The sequence below is a fragment of the Pelodiscus sinensis genome, chromosome 6 (genome assembly GCF_049634645.1).
Source record: "Pelodiscus sinensis isolate JC-2024 chromosome 6, ASM4963464v1, whole genome shotgun sequence".
Lineage (NCBI taxonomy): Eukaryota > Metazoa > Chordata > Testudines > Trionychidae > Pelodiscus > Pelodiscus sinensis.
Genome location: NC_134716.1, coordinates 102198803 through 102225270, shown reverse-complemented (window position 1 = coordinate 102225270; position 26468 = coordinate 102198803). Strand labels below are relative to the sequence as shown.

General features: G+C 44.9%; 1 protein-coding gene across 7 annotated transcripts in view; it reads left to right on the top strand.

Moving 5' to 3' along the window:
- GHR (growth hormone receptor) overlaps positions 1–26468 on the top strand; it is a 208044-nt gene that overhangs the window by 15251 nt on the left and 166325 nt on the right. For 2 of the 7 annotated variants that reach the window (XM_075932499.1, XM_075932495.1), the window contains exon 1: positions 3693–3873. The exons of 2 other annotated variants lie outside the window; for them this stretch is intronic. Coding sequence is in view for 1 of the 5 variants with exons in the window: in XM_075932493.1 (XP_075788608.1) it covers positions 24505–24535 (31 nt within the window). In the remaining 4 variants the exon portion in view is untranslated. Of the gene's footprint in view, positions 1–3222; positions 3590–3692; positions 3874–24489; positions 24536–26468 lie in introns of those variants that run through there. 3 more of the 7 variants (XM_075932496.1, XM_075932497.1, XM_075932493.1) reach the window with 3 other exon arrangements.

Below are 26468 nucleotides of genomic sequence, written 5' to 3'. Positions count from 1 at the left end.
ATGCTCATGGATCCCATTCAATATATATATGCACTTATTAAACAATACAATTAATTTCCCTGTTTCCTTTGAGCTAGAACCTTGACATTTCATACACTCAAAATTTTTAGGACGCTGAGAACAGGAAAAATTTCAGAAGTGATTTTTTTCCCCCTATCAGTTATTACCAAAATGCCATCAGACTGTGTTAGTCCCCTTATAAATTAGAGAGACAAGGTGGGTCTTTTCTTGGCTCAACTTCTATGGATGAGAGAGACAAACTTTTGAAGCACCAGAGCTCTTCTTCAGGTCAGGTCTCAAAAGCTTGTCTCACCAAAAGAAGTTGGTCCAGTAAAATATATTACTTTCCCCATCTTGTGTCACTAATCAATCAACTCAATCAGTTTCCACCCAGGCTAACACCCTTTTTATACGGCAAGGTTACATCTAGATTGCATCCCTTTTTTGTAAAAGGGATGCAAATTAGACGTATTGCAATTGCTAATGAAGCGGGGATTTAAATCTCCTCCGCTTCATTAGCATAAAAATGGCTGCCGCTTTTTTTCCGCACGGTTCTTTGACGGAAAAAAGCACCAGTCTAGATGCGGATCTTTCAGAAAATAAAGCCTTTTCCAAAAGATCCCTTATCCCTCTTAAAATAAGGGATAAGGGATCTTTCGGAAAAGGCTTTATTTTCCGAAAGTTCTGCGTCTAGACTGGTGCTTTTTTCTGGCAAAGCTCCGTGCCGAAAAAAAGTGGCAGCCATTTTTATGCTAATGAAGTGGGTGAGATTTAAATCCCCGCGTCATTAGCAATTGCGATACGTCTAATTTGCATCCCTTTTACAAAAAAGAGATGCAATCTAGACGTAGCCCAACAGTTTATACATATCATGTGGCCTCCAGTATGAAGAAATGAAGTATCAACTATGTACACATGTATCTCTGTTAGAAGTATGTGGAAATTAAGGTCTAGGCCAGCATTTCCAAACAAACCATAAAGCAAATCAACTTTCAACTGGTTGACATGTGGAATGTGGGTGTAGAAAATATTAGTAGCATAGAAAAAGTGAGCCATTGTACCCAAACCACCAGTAATAAAACTGAACATTTTAGTTCTAAAAGCAGATTTCCTCAGTTTTTAGTCACAATAGAGAAGCTAAGTAGGTGGGAGACGGTCACTGATTTTAAATTATAGGGTTCATATGTTCTGGAGCAAGGAAGAGAAATGAACATCCCAATCCCACTCTACCCCATTACAGGAATAATAACTTTAGCATGGTTGCAGGACTGAGGTCAAAGGCTCTGTGTGACTCTGGCAGACCATGGACCAGCTTATGTCAAGCCCAGGCCTCACTGAACACTGCCAAGTGCATAGCTGAAAACCAGTCTGGCTTATCTGTGGGTTAAAACATAAGTGTTCTAAGAATGTGTTTAGCGTGTACACTTTATGGAATGCTTGTGGGATGCTGCATATATTAATCCTACTTAGAATATCTGTAGCCCATGGTATAAAGTTATATTGAGTGTTTGCACTGTTTTTGTAACTGTGTAACTCATCAAACAAGAAAAAAAAGTGTTAACCAAGGGTATGTCTACACAACAGCATTATTTCAGAATAACTGATATTATTTTGAAATAACATAGTATGTGTCTACAAGCCTTTATTTCAAAATAATGTTGAGCTGGAGTACTTCTTACTCCAATGCATAGTTACATTCATTTCACAAGGAAGAGTGTTCTTCCTTCCACTTCCTGCTGTGTGGACAGCGCCAAAAGCCGAATTAGGCTATTTTGACTTAAGCTATGAAATTGACATAGCTGAAGTTGCATAGCTATATTTGACTTTAGCCCTGCTGTGTAGACGTACCGTAAGGGAAAGTGCTCATCCTGCACAGAAAATGTCCCATTGAAGGCAACGAGGCATTGTGTGGCATCGAAGTACAGACTTCATAGATTGCATTCATAACTCTCCACAAGGAGAGCAGACACAAGTAACAAAGTTCACTGAATGAGCATATGCTTGGAACTGAAAAGAGTCCTTTCACTCTTTAGATTACTGCATTTTTCTGACTAAATACTGTTCTTAAGAACCCACTGCTTGCTGACATTTAAAGCTGCAATTCTACAATTGCTTACACATAAGCTTACCTTTGTGCAGATGGGCAGACCTCAGACATCATTGGGACAATTTAAATATTATGTATATTTTATAAAGTGAATGGTTGTAAGATCTGCGCCTAAATCACCAACTTTGTCATCTTGAAGGCAAATTTAATAAATTAAAATAAATCGAATTGGGGTGCAACTATAATTACTCCTGTTATAGCCTTTTATTGCCTAAAGTGTTTTGAAAATCATATTATGAATTGCATACAAAGACTAGCTAAATACCCACTGTAAATCTGGGATGTCTGATAAAAACTAAGATTGTGCATTGCCTCATTAATCTTGCACATGGATCTTAATTGCTCTATTGATTTGCTATTGTTCATGTTTATAATTGTGCTATTTAACTCTGGCAAAGCAATTTTGAGATCAGGATGGTCTGAAAAACAAAATTTTATTATAGTATTCTTATTTTAGCTATCACAAAGTGAAGGATTTTTTTTAAAGAATCTCTGTATTGTATGTTCCATTCTTCAGTTTATATTTCTTGATTAAATCTGATTTAGTTGGCTGTAAGTCAAGCGTTTTCATTTTTAACAAATTCTCCCGCTGAAATGATGGTTGGTAAAAATGGTTGCCATATGAACGCTCATGCAAGACTGACTTTATAGGGGAAAATGAAGTTGAATGCAGAAGTGGCTTGCGAATAACCACCATGCAGGCACAAATGAGTGTCAAGCGTGCACTCAGAAACAGGACGAGTTACCTTCCCCTCCGACTCCAAAAAAACGGCTGGAAGAAAGCAGAGGGGGCGGCATTGCGTGGTGGGAGAGGTGACAGATGCATCCTCATTCTCATCCACCTTGAACCCAGGGGCCCTCCCTGAACTTGACTGAATGGTTTTAAAAGTTTCCCTTTCAGTTGAAGCTCCGAGCGCGCACCGCGTACAGCCCGCCGAGGAGCGGCCCGTGGACTGCACAGCCCAGGTGCTTGCGGGTCTGGGCTGGAGAACTGATCTCCCGGCGGCTAAGCCCTGGCACTGGAGAGCGGGGCTCCCCTCTCTCGGAGCCTCACTCCGTTGCGAAGTCCCGTGGAAACGGTCTGCAACAACCAATAGTTTCCTCTAGTGGGAGCCCGCAAGCCCCTGGGAAGTGACACGCACCAAACTCCAGCTCCTCACGAGCGGGGCAGGGAGCGAAGCACTGAGCCGTTTGTCCATCTCCCAGCCCCTGGCCACGACCCTGCTCCCCGCCCCGCCAGACGCAGGGGCCACCCGCTGGGCTCGCCCAGGCATGACCCCTCGTTGAAGCAGCCGGCTGCTGGCCAGCGCGCTGCTGAGCTGCCCGGGGGAGAGGCGGCGGCTGCCGCTGAGCGTCCCGCGGCCGGGCGCTATGGTGGGACGCTAGCGGCACGGCGGCGGGGACCGGAGCTCCGTGCACGGTGGCGGGAGAGCGAGACCCCCTCTGGCGCCCCGCGGCTGGGAGCGGGCTGCGCGCACTCAGGTACAAGGCAGCGCCCTGCTGCTGGGCTGGGGCTGCGCTGCAGGGTTGTTTTCCGCTGGCGGGCGGGCGGGCGCGCGCGGGTGTAACCCGATCCGTCCCGCGCGAGCGGGCTGTGGCCGGAGGGGGAGCGCCTGGCTCGGCCGCTGCGCCGCTATTTTTAGCGGGGAGCGAGCTCCTGGAAGTTGGGACACGCCGGCGCGGGGACCGATGGGCCCCGAGTGGAGCGGGGCTGCTGCCCCTGAGCCCAGCGCGGGTTCTCTGCGGCGGGGCGGCTCGGCACGCTGGTAAGTGCCCGGCCACCGGCTGCTGCGGGCTCCCCCGCCCCGGCCACGCACGGCGGGATCCCGGGGAAAGGTGTGTGTGTGTTGGGGAGGGGGGCTCGACGGCGCGTGAAACTCGGGGAAGTTTCGCTAGCTGCGCCCGGCGGCTGGGCAGGGGCCGGGTGCCGCTATTAGCGGGTCTGGCGAGGGAGCCGCGACTGTCCGAGGCGCTCTGCAGGGTGACGGGTTGTTTTGCTCGCTGGCTCTAACCCAGCCTGGCCCCTCGTAGCGAGAGCCGACGCGCCCCCTGGCCTGCTTTGCAGGGATGCGCTGGGGCGGCTGGAATCCGCTGCGGGGCCCGGGTGGGCACCGCGCTCAGGGCACACCATTGCTTTTGCTGTGCGGGGGCCCATGAGAGGGTGCCTGGCCTGGCCGGGCAGGGCTGGGGGCTTGGCTACATAGGTAGCGTGTTGTTGTCGATGGAGGGCGCAAGTTAAAGGTTCTGGGGGCACATGACTGCTCTGCCTGATGCCTCTGGCTCTAGAACAGGCGTTAACACCAGGGGGCACAGAGGAAAGTTTGAGGCTCCTGGGAGTGGTTATGGCAGGTAGGGCTGGAGGATGGAGCATCCCTTTCTCCTCTGACTCACCTCAGTGGGTTATCCAGCCTCTCTGGGTTGGGAGGCAAACCAAAATTGGCAACTCAAAGGGGGCTAACACAAGTTTTGTGTCCCCCCCCCATTGGCTGGATCGCTCCCTTAAGTATGAAAGGGGTGGAAGTGCTCCCTGAGCCACCTTCTTTTGCTGATCATTCCTGGGCTGGGTGTGTGGGGGGTGGGAGGGGGGTGAGTCCCACAGTTTGAAAGCCTCTGATAGTAGCTGTTGCTAAATGGAAGGTAGAGCGAGCCCCACTACAATGCCAGGGAAGCAGTTTTCCCTGGGCAGAGTCCCTGCTATGGGAGTGGGAGAGTGGCCTCTGCCCTGGGAAGAGGCCCCGGGGCATTCACTTCATAGCTGTTTGCAAAGGAGATAGCGGGAAGCAGTGGGACTCCAGCAACAGGGAAGGAAAAACAGCCCCCTGTGGTAGAGGGTAGGGGCTCAGCCCACAGCCAGCCACCCCAGGACCTCCTCCCTCTTTGTGCTGCATGGGAACACAGTGAGGGTTATGCTGGGGGGATCTGTTGACTTCCCCAACAGATGTCTTGAATCCTTGCCCAGTTCCACTGCTCTGTGGAGCAGAATCTGCAATAGTCCCTTTGGTTGGGTCCCCTCTAAACATTTAGTTGTTGTTAAATAGAAGGAAGAAATCTGGGGACAGCATGTGTCCCTAACCTGGCCATGGGTTGTCTCTACTTGGCTAGACTGCCCAGCTGTGATGGGAGTTCTAGTCAATCTCTCAAGGTTTAAGCCCAGCCACCGCTACCCGGAGTTTCTTTAGAACACAGTTTTTCCTGTGCATGTATATGTTACCATTATTGTCTTGTTATAACAAATCGGAATCCAGGCTAGAGCCAGGCAGACTCGCGGTGATATTCAGAGATCATCAGTCGTCTTGTTTCTGTCTGCATTTGGTAAATCCAATATGTTCCCTGTTGCCCCCTCTTATGGCAGTTGCATGGGGATTGGATAGTAGGTTAGAGCATCTGGCATAAATTCAAGCCCCCAAAGATTGCTTTCAAGTGTTGCTGCTGCTTGACTTAACAGAGGCATGAAACACAAACCACACGAAATGTTGTGATCCTAAGAAATATTTGTGGATAGTGATGGGAGATGATGTGAGAACTTTATTGAAAGAAAAAATGTAGGCATGATAATGTAAGCTGTTTTGCTTTAAAATTACATTCTTTAGCTAAATCAATCGTTTCTATGGAATAGAAATTCCCCATAAAACAGCAACAAATTTTCAAGGAACACTATCATACCGGTAGTATTTGCCCTTATTGTCAAATTTGGCTGTGTCTTGTGAGTATCTGCAAAGCAGTGTTTGATCAGTAGTGTTTCTTTCTTTGTAATCTTGTAGGCTATTATAAAACTGAGACCAGTAAACAATCAATGCTTTGCTTTCTATTCAGGGTATAACAAAAAAGTATTTGTATTTTGTTGTGTTTTATTGTAAGTGCTGAATGTGAAATAAAATGGAATCAAGTCTTTTAAAAACAAATTCCACAAATGAAAGTTTTGGAGCCAACCATGTTAAGAAAAATTAAATAAGTATTAGAATAGTTGGCATTTACCCACAATAAAATCCCTAGTGCTAAGAATTAACTGATATTTGCCAGAGGCTGACTCAGCACTATCTCTGCAGCCCAAACAAGCAGATGTTTAAAGGTGGTTACTTCTGAACAGTCTTAACTGGGTATATTTAATATATTTCTCCACAGTTGTAGTTTGCTTTTGCCATTCCTGCAAGGAGCAGCCCAATAAAAACACGAGGGGGGTGTCACATTTCTGCTGTCAGTTACACCAGTGTAAATAACTGATATAACTTCATTGAAGCCTGTACAATAGCTCTGTTTTACATCACAAGTGTAAGTGAAAGCAGAATGTGGCTACCACTTAACAAATTCTCCTGTTAGCCTGCCAGTAAGCATTTCATAATACAAATCAGAGAGATTTATTGAGAACATCTGTCAAATTGATGAAAGTTTAACTTGAATTTTAAAAAAACTTTTCATATCATGTCAGAATTGAAAACAGTTTCAGACACAAACCTAATTGGAATAGATTTGTGATGATATATTGAAAAGATTAGTTTGAGACAAGTTTGCTGATTTAAATGACACTATTTAAAATATGGGTGGAGAGATAAAGTAGATTGGGTTTGAAATGTTTTGAATCTCAGTGAAGTACACAAACATTTATGGAAAGTTGTCCAAAATAGCTTAAAAAGGAAAACCATTTACATTGGAATGTCCTATCTTTTATCTCCATGTCATTGCAGCTGTGCATGCCAAGAATTGCAACTTTTGTTAGTTAATGCGTTATACTGGTACATTTTAATTATAAAGGGTGTGAAAACAAGACAGTTGAGTTATCTTTTCAGCTTCTAATGGGTTTCCCTGGGATCTCTGCTGTGGAAAGTGTAGACAAATGTTTGCCTATTTGGGTGAGTCACCAGTGTTTTTTCTTGCTCCCTTTTTAAAAATTTGGGCTGGAATTATCAATTCATCCATAGTATTAAACATTTAGATATAACTGCGAGTGATAGGGAGTGTGCAAAGTGCCTCTCCTGCATAGTGTTTTACTTTAGTCCTGTCACCTTCAATACAATATAATTCTGTGTCTTTAACACGACAGTTTCACTAATATTTTTGTTTTAATGATTACAACAGTATCAGTTGGTATCACCATATATATAATCTTGCTATTACAGTCTGAATCTCATCATGCAAACAGTAACTAAAGTAGTGTTTATTACTGTTAGCTAACCATTGGGTCTTTTACCACTGTGGCAAGGCAAACCAAGTCTCCACTAAGAAATCTCCCTTCAGGATGTATCTGGAGCTCCTGGCAGCCAACCCTTCTCCCTCACATCCCAATAAGCTGGGAAGAGAAAAGCTCACCTATGACAGATTCTGCTTCCATACTCCTGTGGAACAGTACTTTACTCTGCAGTTAGCTTCATGATTTCGACAGGACAAAATCTTAGCCTTAGACTTTGTCTGTACAACAGGGCTGGGTCTAGACTGGGTCTAGCTGTCTACATTGGTTGCTTGAATTTCCACAAGAACACTGACGATCTCGTGTAAGAAATCAGTGCTTCTTGCGGAAATACTATGCTGCTCCCGTTCAGGAAAAAGTCCTTTTGTGCAAAGCTTTTGCGCAAAAGGGCCAGTGTAGACAGCTCCAATTTGTTTTGCGCAAAAAAGCCCCGATCACGAAAATGGCGATTGGGGCTTTTTTGCGGAAAAGCACATCTAGATTGGCACGGACGCTTTTCCGCAAAAAGTGCTTTTGCGGAAAAGCGCCCGTGCCAATCTAGACGTTTTTTTCTGCAAATGCTTTTAACCGAAAACTTTTCCGTTAAAAGCATTTGCGGAAAATCATGCCAGTCTAGATGTAGCCCAGGGGTTTTGTGCAAGAAGCCTTTTGCACAAGAATTCTTGTGGAAAAGCGCATCCACACATCAAAGCACATTGCTTTTGTGCAAGAGAGTGTCCACACTCAACGCAATGGCCATCAGAGCACTTGTGCTTTTTCGGATAGACTCCTTTTGCGCAAGAAACCCCTGTGGAGCATCCACACATGCCTTTTTGTGCAAGAGCTGTAGCACAAAAAGAAGTTATGCCTTGTAGAAGGAGGTTTACCTTCACCGCAAAAAGCCCTCTGTTCTGTCGATTGACTGTAGATTTTCTTGTGCAAAAATGCACTTGAGGTGTCGACGCTCCACAGGTTTTTGCACAAAAATGGCCATTTTTGCACAAAAACCTTGTAGTGTAGACATAGCCTTAGAGAGCAGGATGGAATAAAGAGAGAGCAGAACAAAAAAGCTGCTCTTCAAATAACTAGTCTTGATGTGAGCCCTTCTGTCTCCTGTGCTGAAGATTTAGTGTTTTTCTATTAGCACAGGTCTTGAAGATACTGGATGTGTAAGGTTTTTATTTTTAAAACAATTCTCCTGGGATTACTTAATTGCAGACAAACATATATACTAATTAGATGTGACCTTTGCTTCTGTCAGTTTGCTCATGAGGCTGTTTATTGCTGCAGAAGTTGCTAGTTGTTGACTTATATGACCGCTCATGTCACACTTAGACTATAAATCAGAGAGTCAAATTTCAGCATTTGGAATGCTGTGTATGCTATTCCAAATACCAGATATTCACATATAGAATGCATGTGAGGAATTCTCAGTACTTAGGAAGGGCTGTGTTACTTTGACTATTTGTAAAACAGTGCTAGATAGACATTGTTGCCATTTAATTTTAAGTGGGAAGCAATAACTGAGGAATAACAAAGAACAGAACGGATGGGGAGTGAGTTACCACAGTGCCACTGTGTGGTTACGCTGCTAAGTAAGTACATGTTATGATGGTTCAGGAGAAGACTGAGTTTCTTTTTTAACTTAAAGGGTGTCTTATTTATTAGCTGTCTTTTTGTTGGCACCACCAGTGAGATGATTGTAGGATGGATTTGAATGAGAAAAGAGTATTTGTCTGGCAGAACAGATTTGGGATGTTGTTTCAAGGTAAGCAGCAATGTGGGAAGAGTAGGCCAAGGAGCATTGAATCTGCAATTGCTGATAAAGTACTGGAGGCAGAAAGTATCATGTTGCATCACCCTCGATTGGCAGGAACAAACTAATGTTGGGGCTTGAAGGAACATTTTGTTCTCAGATTGTTTACCACAAGTCACTTACTGTATATGAATCCTGAAATGAAGTAGCTATTTACTTACAGATAGTTCTGATGTGTGAAATGTAGAACACCTCATATTCCTAAGTGTTTGATCTTCGACGTATGAGAAATGGACTCTCCAAATTCATGAGAAAGTTCATCCCTTTACAAAGATGCTTTCCATATCTTGCCTTCCCGGTATATGAAATGCTAAATACTTATAAGCAGGTGATCTTTTGAAAAAGTCACAGAAAACAATAAAAAGTAGCTTATAGTAACTTTTTTGGTTAAATATCTTAGAAAACAATATAAACTTCAGAAAGGATTAATAATACTCACAAGCAGGGCTACACGGTTGTCATGCTGGTGAAAATGTCAGATACTGTTTTGTCTAGGAGTGCTCTTCTGAAAGGCTCTAGGTGAGTTAACTCATTCACTTGAGGCAGATGGGAAGCCCTGAGGAGGGTTGCAGAGTAAGGATGTTAAGGACTAGTTGACTATCCGATAAGCAAATGCTTATTGGATAGTTGACTCAACTACTCAAATTCCCCCCCTCCCCTTGCTGCTTCTGTCAGAGGCAGCAAAGGTGGGGGGAGAATACTTCAAAGTGATAGCGCTGCACGGAGCCCGTACAAAGTGTCAGTGCCACACAGCTGACCCTGGGCTGCTGCTTTGAAATGTTGTGGCAGTATTTCAAAGGGGCAGTGCCACACAGAGCCTGGGATTAGATGTGTGGTGCTGCCCCCTTTGAAATGCCACCGCAGTGTTTCAAAGTGGCAGCACTGCATGGAGCCTGGGGTTAGCTGGGATTTCCCTAGCTGACTCTGGGCTCCCTGCAGCATTTCCGTGGAACCCAGAGTCAGCTGGGGAGTCCCCAGATGATTCAGCGCTCCAGCGCTGCATTTCAAAGTGCCAGGACAGCATGGAGCCTCAGGTCAGCAGAGGACTCTGAGTGCCTTGCTTGCCCCAGGCTCCATGAGGGCGTTTACACTTTGAAATGCCCAAAAATCCCCACTGGGGACTCTTGTACATTTCAAAGCTGGCATGCCACATGCAGCCCAGGGCCAGCTGAAAGCCCCCCGGGGGCTCTTGTGCATTTCAAGAGGTAAGTGCTCTCGTGGAGCCCGGAGTCAGCAGGACTTCCCGCTGGCCCTGGGCTGCACGCGGAGTTCTGCATTCCCAGTGAGGCTCTTGTACATTTCAAAGGAGGAATGTGGAAGTGCCTATCCACTAGTCCCTGGAAATTCCATTGAGTACTTGACTAGTAAATTACTTGTTTGTTAACATCCTTATTGCTGAGTAGGCCTACCCCACACTTTCAGTGCACTGGCAGCTTCTATGTTCTGCAGGGCTGAGCCTAGCTCCCTGGTGCAGGCTTTCTGACCTGGTGCATGGAATTGTAGCACCGTTCACTTTAATTTGGCCCGTCCACCCTTTCATTGTGATGGAAGGTCAGCTTGGGCAAACCTGAGTGATGTTGCAACCTGGTGCCTGGAGTTGCAACATCTAGAGGAGGACCAGAGAAATTTGAGAGGACTGGACAAGGGCAAATGTGGTACCTATCTATAAAAATGGAAACAACCGAGGCAATTATAGATGAAACAGCTTAACTTCGGCACCTGGAAAGATAAACATTAAAATAATTCATCTGTAAGCATGTAGGAGACAATAAGGTAATAAGTAACAATCAACATGGATTTATCAAGAACAGATCATGTCATTCTAACCTAATATCCTCCTTAGAGTAACAAGTCTTATGAATTGGAGGAGAGCAATAGATATATCAGATATCAGCTTTAATAATATTTTGATACTGTCACACATGACTTTCTCATAAACAAACTAGAGAAATTTAGCCTAGACTAGTGGTTCTCAAACCTTCAAATTGGTGACCCCTTTCACAGATAAAGCCTTTGAATTGGATCCTCACACTTAATAAATTGTCATAACTAAGACGGTCTCCGGTGTTAGGGTAGTTTTGCTAGCAGCATTTGCACATTTAGAAGTTGTGGGGAGGGGCAATTGAACCATGGCTGTGAATGAATTGGATACAGAGAGAGCACATGGTTCAAACAATCAATGTTGTGAGCAATAAACACTCACCTCACTTCACATGCCCTTGCTTTACATACATGTCACTTTAATAATGCTAGTAGGGAAAGAAACTATGCAGATAGAAACCAGTGAAATCTGGCAACCTGGCTCGTGGGCCACTGTAAATAAAATGTCTTGGGGGCCACATATAGAACCCTAATTGGCTGGAGGTTGCCCACCAGTGGTATAAATAATGCTACTTAGTTCTGCCTTTGTGTTGGGGACTAGAAGAGATTAAGTCTCCAGTCTACATTTCTATGATTTCCTTTTTTAAAAATAAACTTCACTTGTGCAAACTAATTTTGTTTTTAAGATAGAAGAATACAAATCTGAAGTTAGCTTTGAAAACTATGTCTTATGTGTAGAACTCTGTGCTTATTTGAGCCTCTGTGGACTGACTTCATAGTCAGTGGAGTTGAGTGTTTTTCATCAGTAACCTACAAATAGAATGTCAGTCAGCTAGGCACACGTGAGTCTACTGCCTGTTGGCCAGTATATAGCAGTTCTGGTTTCTATCTCATACATTGGGATGGGCAAAATATGGCCCATAGACTGGATGAGAGGTGGGCAATAATTTTTGGTGGGGGGCCACTCCAGGAATTTGGGAAGTGGTTGAGGGCTGCACTCTTCCATGATATTAATGGAAGAGGTGTGTGGGATGGAGGGTAGGTGCAGAAGGGAGATTGGGTAAAGGAGGGAATTTGGGTGAAGGAGGCAGTTGTGACCGGGGGCAATGGACTTGGATGCAGGAGCTTAGAGTATGACCTAGGTCAAGGAATTGGGGTACAGGAGGGGTGCAGGGATTTGTGTTGTGAGCTAGGGTGGGAGGGGGCTGTGATCTGGGGTGCGGATTGGGGTGTAGGATCTGGGAGGGGGTATGGGTGCAGGAAGAGGACAGAGTATGTGAATTAGGGGGGCAGGAGTGGGGGGCAGAAAGTTGGGGAAGGGAGAGGCTAGGGTGCCAGAGCCAGGGCCTGGCCAGGAGACTTACCTGCCAGCAGCCAGTTCTTGAATTAGCCTCCCTGCATGACCCGCCCCCGCATAGGCTGTAGCCATGTGCTCCATGAAAAACTATGAGCCCCTTGTGCTTTGTGGCTGCCTATTATTGAAACAGGCAGGTCTGATTGGCCAGTTTCTGGCCAAAAGCCAGCTAATGGGATTGTGCTGGGGTGGGAGCAGCTCCTAAAGCTTCTCTCTCCCATCCACACTCAGTTTTTAAAGTGAAACCACCTCACAGCTGTGTTTCTGAGTGGTGTGCGGATGGGGCAACGCAAGCGGGGAGCCTGCCTGCTGCTCACTGCAGTGTCCATGGGCTGGATACGGTGGCTTGTCAGGCTGGATGTGGCCCATGAGCCATATTTTGCCCAGGCCTGGACCAGATCCATCCCACAGATCAGTGGGAGACTCAGAGAGGTTCCTTGCCTGCCGTGACTTTGCATGCTGTTCAAAGGGGTCATGTGCATCTCTGCGTGCCATGCACCTTGGGAGGGCTTCCTGTGTTGCTCCCACTCCCAGCACAATCTCACAACTCCCATTAACAAGAATCTGCCAATGGGAGCTGCCTGTGCCATGCTTGCGGCACAGGCAGTGCCCCCCTCGCCTCCAAGGAGTGCAAGGCATGCAGAGATTCACATGGTCCCCTCAGCCAGCCAGTTTGAGCAGTGTATGGGGGTGTGGCAGGCAGGGAGCTACCTAAGGGAAGCACCTGACACCCACCCTCTTCTTTTCCCCAGTGCTCTGCATCTCTGCTCCTGCACCCATGTTCCTGGCCCAGACCCTGCACCCTAGTCCCCTGCTCCAGGTCACAACCCCCTCCTGCCCTAGGTCACAACACAAACCTGCACAGTGCACTCCCTGCTACACTACTCCTCCAGGTCAGAAGCCCCTCCTGCACCCCAATCTCTCCCAGATCCCACACTCCCTCCTGCACTCCAGTCCCCTACCCCAAGTTCCCTTCTGCACCCAATCTCTATCCCAGACCCTCCACTTCCACCGTTAATGTCATGGAAGAGTGCAGCCCTTGATCACTTACCAAATTCTTGGAGTGGTCCCCCATCAAAAACTATTGCCCACCCCTGCTATACATGGTATATCTCCTTCTTGTACAATCTGGCCAATATTTATTGGAGTTTGGGGGCTTGATGAAAGCTAGCTGACAAAAGCTCGAGCCAGATAATAAACCTAAGGTGATAATTACAGGCTGTAACCAGAAGAACCAGAGGAGATTATATCAGTTATCTCAATCAAAGGATTGTGCATGGTGGTTTTTACTACTACAGTAACACACCAATTGTCTGGCATCCAGTGGTCTGGCACTCCCGATAGTCTGGCACCAACTGGAACCCGGAAGTGCTCCAGCCAGCCAGACAATTGGAGCTGCTCTGCGCTGCTTCCCCAAATCTGCTGCTGCCGTTGTTGAAACTGACCAGCAGCAGACTTGGGGAAGCGGCGGGCAGAGCAGCTTGGGTGTTGCCAGGTTGGTTCCGCTTCGCTGCTCAGCTGAAGGGTGGCACTGAGGGACCAACCTGGCAGCACCCCAGCTGCTCTGCCCCACTGCTTCCCCAAGTTGCCGCTGCCGCCTGCAGCCCCTGTTGCTGGTGGCTGCGCGGGGCTTCCCCCACCTCCCTGCAAAACGGCGGAGAGTTCGCCTCATTCCGTGCCATTGCCCGCCGACCTCCCCCCCCCGACCCGTCACAGCCCCCCTGCCGGAGTACCTCCTAATACTCGGAATATCCAATAATCCGGCACCCCTTGGGTCCCAAAGGTGCCGGATTATCAGAAGTCTACTGTACTTGGTACCTGGATATTAGTTACTTTTGGATGTTCATGTAGCAGCCATGTTCCTGAGTTATGGGCCGCACCTCGCAAAACATCTGTGCTTTACTCTTTTGGATGCATAGCTCACCATAGTGATTCATGCTTGAGTTTCCTCAAGATTAGATTGCTGCAATGAGCTCTACACCTTCAGATGATTTGGAAATTTGGTTTCAAGCTGGTGGCGAAGGCTTATTAAACTCTCCTAGCTCAAGTAACATGTTATACCTATGCTGTTTGATCTGCAGTGGATGTCAACTTGGTTTTAGGATGAAGTTCAGGCTATTTGCTTTGGCCGATAAAGATCTGAATGATATGGGTCTTGAGTACATGTGAGACCACTTGCAAGATGCTGCAGCAGTTGTTAACTGAGATGCCTGAATTAATATAAGAGAGGGGACAGGTGGGAGTGTATACTCTGTGAAGAATTCTCAGCTCTACACTAAATACTTCTGTCTCCCTCTCCTCAGTCATGTATCTAATAGAGCCTGGTTTGACTACATTCAGGATCTACCTTGTTTTCTCTGGTCTTTCTGGGGGAGGCAGCTGTTGGATAAGGAAAAGTTAAGAGAAGTGAGATGTGGTGAGTTGGGATACTTTTTTGAACAGCTTATTTGGCCTTTGGAGCTCACTAAAGATTTGTGTAATTATTTTTCATCACCTACTATAGTAGATAGATGCTAAAAAATACAAGTAGTCAAAAAACCCTCATAGGCACAAGTGGCAGGTATAAGAGGCAAGGAGAGGCAATGCCTTCCCTGGAACTTAGTATCCAAACTCTCCCTTCTTCTATCCCCATTCTGACCTCCCTGAGGCTACGTCTACACTGTGGCAGTTTGTCGGAAGAGGAAATGCAAATGGAGTGCTCATTTGCATATTCTCTTCCAGTCCTGTTTGTGGAAGAACCCTTGTTCCTCAAAAAATTAGGTTTACAGGATCTTGCACAAAACGGGATTTTTCCGACAAATGGCCCCGTCTGCACAAGGCTTTTTAGCGCAAAAATCCTCTTCCGCAAAAAGGATCGGAAGAGAATATGCATATGATAGTGGGAGATATGCAAATGAGTGCTCCATTTGCATTTCCTATTCCAACAAACTGCCGCAGTGTAGACCTAGCCTGAAAGCTTGTGCAGACTGGTGAGTCTTCCTCCAAAGTGGATCTACTACTTAAATGTGAAAAGCCTTCCAGACCTATTAGCATAACATTGAACCTGTGAATGAGCCATTAAATGGTAATGAATCCAATTTGCAGGCATGTACCAACTCTGAATTTACTGACAATCATTTGTGCATTACTATGTCTACAGCACCTCTGTTTAAATTTTGCTTTAAATATTTAATTAGTTTGTGGCTGAAGATTCTAAAATCACATTTCTAAAAACTCCTTGCATAGAGTTTTAGGTGCACAATCTGAATATACAGCATTAGCCTTAAATGCTTGGATCTTCAGACATATAGATTTTTTAAATAAATTTTTTAAGAGACCAGGCTTATTTAAAATACACCCTTTAATTTGAATTACTATAGTACAGAAACTTGCTTCCAAGTCTTGCTGTCCTTTCTATCCATCCCTACTCTCCTTTGACTCTTTTGTTGAAGAGAGCCCTTAAAGGAACAACATTTCTTTTCTTCCAGATAATGGGACAAATAAATTTCCCTTTCTTTGCTTCTCACTATTTAGTGAACTACTTTTAAGAGACAAGAAGTCCTGTGGCACCTTCTAGACTAACAGATTTATTGGAGCATAAGCTTTTGTGAGCAAAGACCCACTTCGTCAGATACATGTAATGGAAATTCCACAGGCAGGCATAAATATACAGGCACATGAAAAGAAAGGAGTACCAATCAAGAGGAAGGCCAGAGATAATGAGGTCAACTCAGGGAGGATGTGGCTCACTTCTAGCAGCTGATGTGGAAGTGTGAACACCAAGAGAGGAGAAACTGCCTTTGTAGTTGACTAGCCATTCACAGTCTTTGTTTAATCCTAAATTGATAGCGTCAAATTTGCAAATAAATTGTAGTTCAGCAGTTTCCCTTTGAAGTCTGTTTTTGAAGTTGGTACTCCTTTCTTTTTGTGTACCTGTATATTTATACCTTCCTCTAGAATTTCCACTACATGCATCTGATGAAGTGGGTCTTTGCCCACGAAAGCTTATACTCCAATAAATATGTTAGTCTATAAGGTGCCACAGGACTTCTCATTGTTTATGCAGATTCAGACTAACACGTCTACCCCTCTGATACTTTTAAGAGAACTCTCCACCAAAATAAGTACCTTTACTATGATATAAATTATTTGTTATGCCTAAAATCTTTGGAAATACATTTTTAACAAAATGTTCATAAACATGTCTATTGATATGAAGATCCAAAATAAATTAGTGTTCCATTTTTCTAAAAGCAATTAACATTGTTATGAACACACTAAGATGTTATGACTTGTTAATTTAAAATAATGTCTTTGTTTCAGTGTGTTAAATATGTAGCAATCTGGAATGATTACTGTGACTTGAATACATTTAAAATATAAAATCATCTTAAAAATTCTTATTAAGAAAATGTAAAACAAAGGAGGGCTGCATCAGACATTTTAATAATAGTTAATATTGTATTCAACAGGACAACTTACTTGCCCTTCCGACAACATTTTTGCAAATAAACATCTGACAAACTTCAGTGTACACTACAAAACCTGCTCCTGACATTTTTTTATGCCCAAATCTAATGTTTTTAATTAGGTACCTTCAGTAGGTCTAGTCTTCACGTTGACATTCCTACTGTGGGTGGGTGGGGGTAGCTCGTGGAAGGAAAAGAGTAGTTAGGGGCTATGCGTGGGCAGGGAAGTAGTACAGGGTGCAGGGAAAGGGGTAGCTAGAGACTGTTGGAAGGGGTTCTTCTGCATTGGCTGCTCCCTAAGGGCTGTGCCACCCTGGAGCTAGGTTCCCTCTCTTTCCCCAGGAAGTTCTAACTGGCTGCATGAGTAGTCAAAGGGGTCTGGGAGCTGAGGAGCAGCTGCAGTTTTGGGTGCCAGCAGCAGATGCGGGAGAGGGAAATCTACAGCTGCCCCCTCTGTGACACCACCGGCCAGGGGAACAACTGTTCCACACTGCCTGGATCTGGCTTCTGTCCTAAGACCTGGCCAGAGGGCAGCGCTTGAGGGTGGACTGGGGAAGAGAAGGAAGGAGGGGTGGAACTACCACTGGGACTGCCCCACTCTGGATAAATACCCTTATGCCCCAAACTCTGTCTTTGGGCTTTGCTTCAGCCCCATGCCACTGAGCTTCGATTAGGGATGCACTGGGACTCGTGACTTCTGCCCCACGCTGCTGCTGGTTTCAGCCCTGAGGGGGATGAATGCACTAGGGCTCTCAGCTTTAGCAATTTATGTCTGGTAATACCTCAACAATACTGATAGTGATTGGCAGCAATATGATTATTCATATAGGCTTGATCAACAGTTTCTATTCACTTCATTGAGATTTGTATCAAGGCTATAGGGTTGCTTTTAAAAGCTTTCAAGCACCCTCAACTCCATTGGGACCGGAGGGTGTTCCAGCCCTGCAGGATGGATTTAGAGAAGGGTCATCTTTCTTGCTTCTGTGACTTTTACTTGCAGACTGGTGAAGGGAATTTGAATATTACCTCTTTAAATATGACAAGTTAGTGCGAGCATCAAAACCATGGGGCTTTTATCTGTGGCTTCTAGATTAATTTGGATGGAGGGATTGAGCTGAGGCACATGAGGTCTCCCAGTCTAGGGATGTAAATTCTTGGTTAAAAAATTAACTAGTTAAACACTGTTTAACTGCTTAATCCTGGAGCAGCCCCTTCTTGCAGCAAGTTGGACTGGACGGGGCAGGGCCCTCCACGCTGTGGGTGGGGGGCATTCTTGCTGGGCAGGGTCCTCTATACTGCGGGTGGGGAGCTGCTCTGGCTACCGGAGCTGCCGGTGAACCAATTACCGGGTAAACATGCCTGATGCTTACCAGGTAACTGGTTAACCCTTTACATCTCTGCGTCCCAGCCAGCACTTTCTTCTGTCTCTCTCTTTAAAAATCTGTTGCAGTCAATTGACTTCACCAGGCTTAGGATCAGATGTTTTAAATTTCTCAACTCCTCAGGGCAGGATTCCCTCACTTTCCAGCATCAACTGGAAATATAATTTTACAAATGTTTTCATGTGATGCACCTACGGTAGTTCTTGAAATGTTCTTGGTGAGGGAAAATTTCAGTTTTACTAGAAGTTTCTATTGCTGTGATTTCTAGTTGGAATATTGATTGCATTGCTGTGTAATAGTCACTCAGTTTAGCAACTCCTAATGGGGCACTGAGAACTGAAAATATATATTTCTGCATCAGTAATAATTGATGTCTTTCACCAGTCAATGTGAGCTTTTATTGTTATCTCTCCATAGGAAGTGTGTAACTTTATTTAGTGTCAGTCATTTCTATTGACTTACTGTTTCCTTTCTCTTAAGGCTGATATAGAAGAAAGATTCTTACTAGTTATTTATATCTCTGAGCTCATGAAAAGAAATGAAGTATGTTGCTACTTGAAAAATGGCAGTTTACCAAGGAGCCTTTTTTAACAGTGACTACAATGCTGTAACCATCATCCTGGGGCCTGGTGTGTGTGTGGGGGGGGGGGGGGGGGGAGGGGTGGAATTTGAAAAGTGGGAGAGCACACCTATGTGACAGAGAAAAATCTTAGTTCTGATCTAGTTGATTAGACACCTTGAAAGCCAGCATGAAAATTATATGTTTGCTCCCTCACTGACTGAGCAATATCATAGTGACTTTATCATTATCTACCACTCTGATTCTTTTCTATTTCCCTCCTCCAGCCCATATAAACTTTGCTTCTCAAAGTCTCTGGGACTGAAAATTCATCTACCTAGTCCCAGCCCATTGCTGGTTGTTTGTTTGTTTGTTTGTTTGTTTTAGTTACATTTTTAGTTTTGGAAAGTTTGTTTCTGGAGCCTTTGAGATCGAAGTATGTGTACTGCTGGGTAGGAACCACTGCCAGTGGGTAGTAGTCCATGTAAATGCAAATGAAATATGAAAGGATGGGAGAAAGATCTGGGAGACCAAATTTAGACTGCTAGGTAAGGGGTATGTCTACACTACCCCCCTAGTTCGAACTAGGGGGGGTAATGTAGTCATACGGAGTTGCAAATGAAGCCCGGGATTTGAATTTCAGGCTGGGAGAGGGGAGGGCAACTAAAATGATCAGGGGTTGGGAACAGGTCCCATATGAAGAGAGGCTAAAGAGACTGGGACTTTTCAGCTTAGAAAAGAGGAGACGGAGGGGGGACAGGATAGAGGTCTCTAAAAGCAGGAGTGGGGTGGAGAGGGAGCATACAGAAAAGTTCTTCATTAGTTCCCATAATAGAAGGACTAGAGGACACCAAAGGAAAGGAATGGGTAGCAGGCTTCAAACTAGTAACAGAAAGTTGTTCTTCCCAAAGCAAAGAGTCAACCTGTGGAACTCCTTGCTGCAGGAGGCTGTGAAGGCTACAACTAGAAGAGTTTAAAGGGAAGTGAGATCAAGTCATGGAGGTTGGGTCCATGGAGTGGTATTAGCCAGGGGGTAGGAGTGATGTCCCTGCCCAAGGTTTGTGGAAGGCTGGAGAGGGATGGCACGAGACAAATGGCTTGGTCATTGTCTTCGGTCCATCCCCTCCAGGGTACCTAGGGTTGGCCGCTGTTGGCAGACAGGCTACTGGGCTAGATGGACCTTTGGTTTGACCCAGGACGGCCATTGTAAGCTCAGGGCTCAGGGTCGGGGGTCTCAGTGGACCACCTTGATTTTCATGCACACCTGATTGTGGGTGACCAGGCTGGCAACTCTCCTGCCCTAGCCGGCCACTTTCCTGTGCCTAGTGCGGAGGTCGTGGACGAGGTCCACGATGTCTGCACTAGCCCAGGCGGGTGCCCGCCTCCTGCGGTCCCGGGCAAGCTCTTGCAGTCCCAGGAAGAAGGGGGAGGGCTGGGGGGCATTGGGTGGGTGGCTCGATCCGTGCCACGTGCAGGGTCTGCTGGCTGGGTGCTGGCAGGCTTGCACCTGGCACGTGCACCGTAGCCATCCCGTGCCCCTTTAAAGGGTCCGGGGCCGGGAGGGGGGCAGACGAGTTTCCCTGGTGTTGGCCAGAGTGGCCACCAGGGAAAGTTGGGGAGGGCTAGCCTCCCACTAGTTCGAATTAAGGGGCTACACAGCCCTTAATTCGAACTAGTAAGTTCGAACTAGGCTTAATCCTCGTGGAATGAGGATTACCTAGTTCGAACTAAGCGCTCCGTTAGTTCGAATTTAATAACGGAGTGCTAGTGTAGCGCCTATGAAAGTTAGTTCGAACTAACGTCCGTTAGTTCGAACTAACTTTGTATTGTAGACATACCCTAAGAGACTGAAGTCCAGGACCTCCATGGTAACTTTCTCTGAAATGCTTCCAGTTCCATGCATAGGAATACGTATACAGACAGAACTGCACAGTTTCAATTAGGGATTTAAATTTTGACTAATCAGCTAATCGAGTAGTTGATCGATTTTCTATCAACTACTCAATTAGTAAATGAGGGGGGCGCTTGCTATCTTGGCTGTGCCACTGCCTTTTAAATGCCCTGCGGGGTTTTTGATACATTTAAAAGCCTGAGGTGCAGCAGTCAGACCCGGCGTGAGTGGGGACTGCTTGAGTCCTTGCTCATGCTGTTTCCCCTGCTGTGCCTCTGCCTTCTCTGCCCCACTGGCAGAGACGGTGCTGGGGACAACCGGCTTTTAAGCCGGCTCTCTCCAGCACTGGCTCCTGCTCCCCAGTCCATTTCCTGCCTCTGATACAGAGGCGGGAAGGGGCAGGGCCGGAAGTGAGTAGTTGAGTAGTGACTCAACTGCCTGATAAGCCTAGTTGCTTACATCCCTAGTCTCAGTGTGTGGATGAGACGATGTTGTAGGGAGGAAGGTTTTTGATTTATTAGGAACTGGTGACCCTTTTGGGAAAAGGGGAGCCTTTATAAGAAGGAAGGGCTCCACCTAAACCAAAATGGAACCAGATTGTTGGCACTTAAAATTAAAAAGGACGTAGAACAGTTTTTAAACTAAGGGCTGGGGAAAGCCTACAGGTGCAGAGGAGTACATGGAATGGACAAACATTGCTTAGCGGAGGATTTATTAATGGAGAGTCTCTGTGTCCTAGTAAGGAGAGAAGAGGATGGAAGAAGATAAAGTAAGATATGAGGAGAAACAGTCAAATGAAAGGGTCCCATTCAATCATTTCTTGTAATGGTGTAACCACCATTGCACAGATTTGAATTTGGGCCCTCTGGAGCTTCACGTAGGAGGTTTTACAGCTTGACTTATAAAGCCAACTGATTCTCAACATATGCTGGAGAGCTCCCTTGTTCTTTAGCTCTTGCTGTAAACGGTCTAAGTGCCGCAGTAGGTGTGTAGGTTACAATGGCAGGCAGCTAAAGAGTGACACATTTTTAAAGAGCTTATATTCCAAATACTAGAAGTCTAAATAATAAGATGGTGAACTAGAGTGCCTTGTATTGAATGAGGATATTGATATAATAGTCATTAAAGAAATGTGGTGGAATGAGGATAATCAATGGAACCCAGTAATACCAGGGTACAAAATATATCGGAAGATCAGAACAGGTTGTACTGGTGGGAGATTGGCAAGATATGTGAAAGAAATTGTAGAATCAAATGAAGTAAAAATCTTAAATATTCCAAACTGTTCCATAGGATCTCTATGGATAGTAATTCCGGGCTTTAATAATAAAAATCTATCAGTAGAGATACATTACAGACCAGCTGACAAGGATGGTGATACTGACTGTGAAATGTTCAGGGAGATTAGAGAGGCTGTGTAAAATAAAAAAGCTCAATAATGGGGATTTCAACTATCTTCCTACACTGACTAGTTATCTATCATCCAAGGATGAGATGTAGAAATAAAGTTTCTTGACACCTTAAATAACTGCTTCATGGAGCAGCTAGTCTTAGAACCCACAAGGGGAGAGGCTATTCTTGATTTAGTCCTAAGTGGAGCACAAGATGTGGTCCAAGAGGTTGACCTGCTTGGTATTAGTGACCATAATTTAATTACATTTAACATCTCTGTGCTGAGGAAAACACTACAGCAGCCCAATACTATAGCATTTAATTTCAGAAAGAGGGGACTACACAGAAATGAGGTTAGTTTTACAGAAATTGGAAGGCACAGTGATAAGTGAAATCCCTGCAAGCTGCATAGAAGCTTTTAAAATACACTATAATAGAGGCTCCACTTAAATGTATACCCCAAATTTAAAAACTTAGAGAACCAAAAAAATGCCATCATGGTTAAATAACAAAGTAAGAGGGGGAAAAAAGGCATAGTTTAAAAAGTGGAAGTTAAATTCTAGTGAGAAAAATAAAAAAGAGCATGCACATGAGAAATGAAGTGTAAAACTATAATTAGGAAGGCCAAAAAAAATTGTTTTTGAAGAACAGCTAGCCAAAGACTCAAAAATGATTTTTTTTAAGTACATCAGAAGAAGGAAACTAATGGGCCCACTGAACTATTGAGATACTAAAGGAGCACTTCAAAGTCATAAGGCCATTGCAGAGAAACAAAATAAATTCTTTGCATTGGTCTTCCTGTCTGAGGATGTAAGGGAGATTCCCAAGCCTGGGCCATTCTTTTTAGGTAATAGATTTGCAGAACTGTCTCAGAGGAGTCATTAGAGGAGGTTTTGGACAAATTGATAAACTAAATAGTAATGTTACTAGGACCTGCTGGCATTCACCCAAGAGTTCCTAAGGCGCTCAAACATGAAATTGAAGAACTAGTAAGCTATCATGAACTAATAGAGAAGGTCCTCTCATGCCTTGGTAACTAGATAAAAGTTAGGAAACAAAGGGTAGCTATAAATGGTCAGTTGTTAGAATGGAGAGAGATAACTAATAGGGATGTCAAATCCTGTCAAATCCTGTTTATTTAATTAACTGTTTCCATTTGTTTAATGGAGGGGGGCGAGGGGATGTCCTGGCTCTCCACCTGCTGCGGGCTGAGAATGGATGACAGGATGGATCAGTTGGTGACTACCTGTTCCGTTCATTCCATCTGGAGCACCTGGCATTGACTTCTTTAAAACTGGGATAATGATACCAAGCTCCTTTGTAAAGCCTTTTGAGCTCTATTGATGAAAAGGGACTGTTAGAAACAATTATCTGGAAATCTGGAGGCCCTGAATAGTGTTGTTTTTTCATAGCACATCAATTTAGTCAAGCATATAGAGGCTGAGAAGTAAAGATCCAAATAGTCACAAAGCACCTTAAAGGGATGTGCACCATCTAGAGTTGGTAGAGAATAGATAAAAATGGGAATTATGAGAGAATAGCCATCACCTTTGGGGCATTGAATTTTCAGAGGAGTTTAATTTTCTACAATTGCTCAAAGTTAATTGCAGTGAGATTGCACTATGGCATCAGCAAGGCTTTTTAGTGTGCACTGTGGTGTGTATGAAGAGTTATTAAAGAATAGAACATTTTTAATATCCATTGTTAGCTACAGGAATGCATAAGAGGCTGGCATGTCAATTTCAGGGCACCATGCTGGAGCCATAAAAGTGACAAGAAAGCCATGTGGCTAGAGCCTGACTCAGGTAGCTGAGAGGCCCGAATTGGGTGGCAAGAGCTGTGTGGAGCTGAGAGCTCTTTCTCTCAGCACTGCTCTCTTCCCTGCTAGAGTTACTAGGTAGATTCCCCCCAAAATACTGAACACACTTGATCAGGAGGGCGGGGGGGAGAGACTGGCCAGGAGGAGGGAGGGGCTGTCCGGGAGGAAGGGGGCGGGAGGTGGGGCTGGCGGGGGGGAGGTTGGGGGCCGCAGGGCTGGCCAGGAGGAAGGGGGGCGGGAAGGAGAGCTGGAGGGAGATCAGGAGCTGAGGGGCCTGGATGGGAGGGGGGGCCAGAGGAAGGGGGGCGGAAAGCAGATCTGGTGGGGGGTGCAGGCACTGGTCGCATTTGGAGTCCAATGGGCCATGCCTCCCGCAGGCACTCCCGTCTAGTTGTTAGTAGAAGCCGGGCGGGGGTGGGGGGAGTGGCTGGAAGTCCCAGCCACTGCCCCTGCCCCGCCCCACCTCGCCCGGCTTCTGCACACGACCACAGAGCTCCCAGCGCCAATCGTGCCCCGCCACCCAGTCACTCCCCCGCCCCTGCCAGGCTTCTGTCCGGTGGCATGCCGGAAATTCAGAAAATAGTGAACATTGCATGTGTCTGATATTTTCTGAATTTTTCTACCGGACAGAGGGCACAAATACCGGACTGTCTGGTAGAAAACCGGACACCTGCCAACCCTACCTATCTGCCCTTCTTTAGTCTCTGGAAGTGCTCCTGAAGCAGATGTGTACCGACAAGAGAAGGATGGCAGCATGGACATCAGCCACTGCAGTACTTACACAGGTGCAACACAGGTCAATTCGAGTCTGTAGTGTAGACATGACCTTATAAAAAATAGAGCATGAAATAATATCCTCAACAGTAAAATTGTTTTCATTTTAAATGTTGCATGCTAAATGTAACAATGAGATTAAATTATATCCTGTACAGTGGCTCTTCTCTTTGCAGCTAGTGTGATCTTTTTAAAATTTCATGTGAATCATAGATCCTGTGCGGTGTTAATAAGTACCTAATGCCCCAGGCCAGTACAGTTACCTTATCACCATTTGGACTATCACTATGGAGGCAGTAAATATCTGTAAGGGGAGAAATCCATTAACTCATATTTAACTGCCTAAATGTAAGATGCTGCTGTGGGGTGTGAAAGTCAACCATACAAAAACAGTGCATCGTTGTTATTGGAGTCCAATTTGCCGATTATTATAACTGCCAGTTGGTTGCAGATCAGGCTTATTGTATGCAGAGAAGTGTCATCACAGTTTTATTGCTAAATAATAATAAAGTACCTATAGCATAATTGGGGACAAGCATGCATTGGATGGTCACAGGGCTGACAGTCTGGGGAACTGGAAACAGTGCTGGTTTTTTCCTATTATGACTTCCCCATGTTCTTCATTGGCAAACAGAGCATGAAAAACTCTTACATTTGCAAGCTCTGATACTGAGTACTAGTTAAGCAAACAGGGAATTACTCAACTGCTATTGATCACTTGAAGAGTTCATTTAATTTTGAGATCTTTGGCATCTAACCAGAATTTTAAGTATCTCCCAAAAATCCAAACATATTCTTGGAAAATCAAAATTGCCTCATCAGAACCACTATTCCAAATATCCAGTTAACAGCCCCTTGCACATAATCTAAAGACATTTGACCTAGTCATGTCAGTAGACATTTCCATATAGTTCATCCACCAATCTCCAGTCTCTACCTTTGAGTTTCACGCCTCATCCAAGCCCATCTCCTGATGTATCTTTAAGAAAAGATGAGCTCTGGTCTTGTCCAAGAAACTAACAAGTTGAGGATCTGGCAGATCAAGGGAAAGAGCAAACTCCAGAGTTTTGGAGACTATCTTGTCAGCCACACATCCCTCCATTTCTGTTCACATTCAGTGCTGCAATGGACACAAAAATGAAATGTCATCTGTGCAGGCAACTTGAAAGACAGGAGATAACTTTTTCCTGCTCATAGTTGAACTTTTAACTTATCTGAACTCTACTGCTGTGGTAGGTTGCCATGTTTCTCTTTTTTAATTAAAAATGTCAATTGTGCATAAAAGATGTGATGCAAATACCTCCCATATTCATACATACTAAGCATTGAGCCTTGAGTGTTTTTAATTTGTATGTCATTTTATGCATTCTGGTGTATTTTCCTAGGTGTAGGACTTTCCAGGATATATTTGGTGGTTGTTTTGTTTTGATACATAGAGATCCAAAACTTTGTTTGTAGCTGAAGATCTATTTTGAAGTTCTGCAAGGATGGCAAAATACCGGGAGGGAAATGTGTAAATGATAAACATAATAGTCTTGACTTTCTGTTCTCTAGAAATGTAATAGGTGCAATCCATTATTGTTTGCTGTCGTTTTTATTAAGAAGGAATATGATTTTTACAATTTGTAACTGAAATTTAGTTGCCCAATAGACCAGTTATTTTCAGAAGATTAGGAAAACAGGATATATGAACTGCCCATTTGTAGAGTGTATAGACTGAGTAACATATCTCTAGAATATGGCATTTGCATGTATGGTTTTTACACACATGGTCAGATTTTCCTGTAATAATCCCCCTGACATCTGATTTGCACTAATGTGAGATTGGAGTAACTCCATTGCAGCCAATGGAGTTAAACAGGTGTTAAATGCAGAAGACAAAGGCATATTCAAGCTTGTATTGCTCAGCTAGGAATAACACTCTGTCGTCAGTTTCCAGCATTT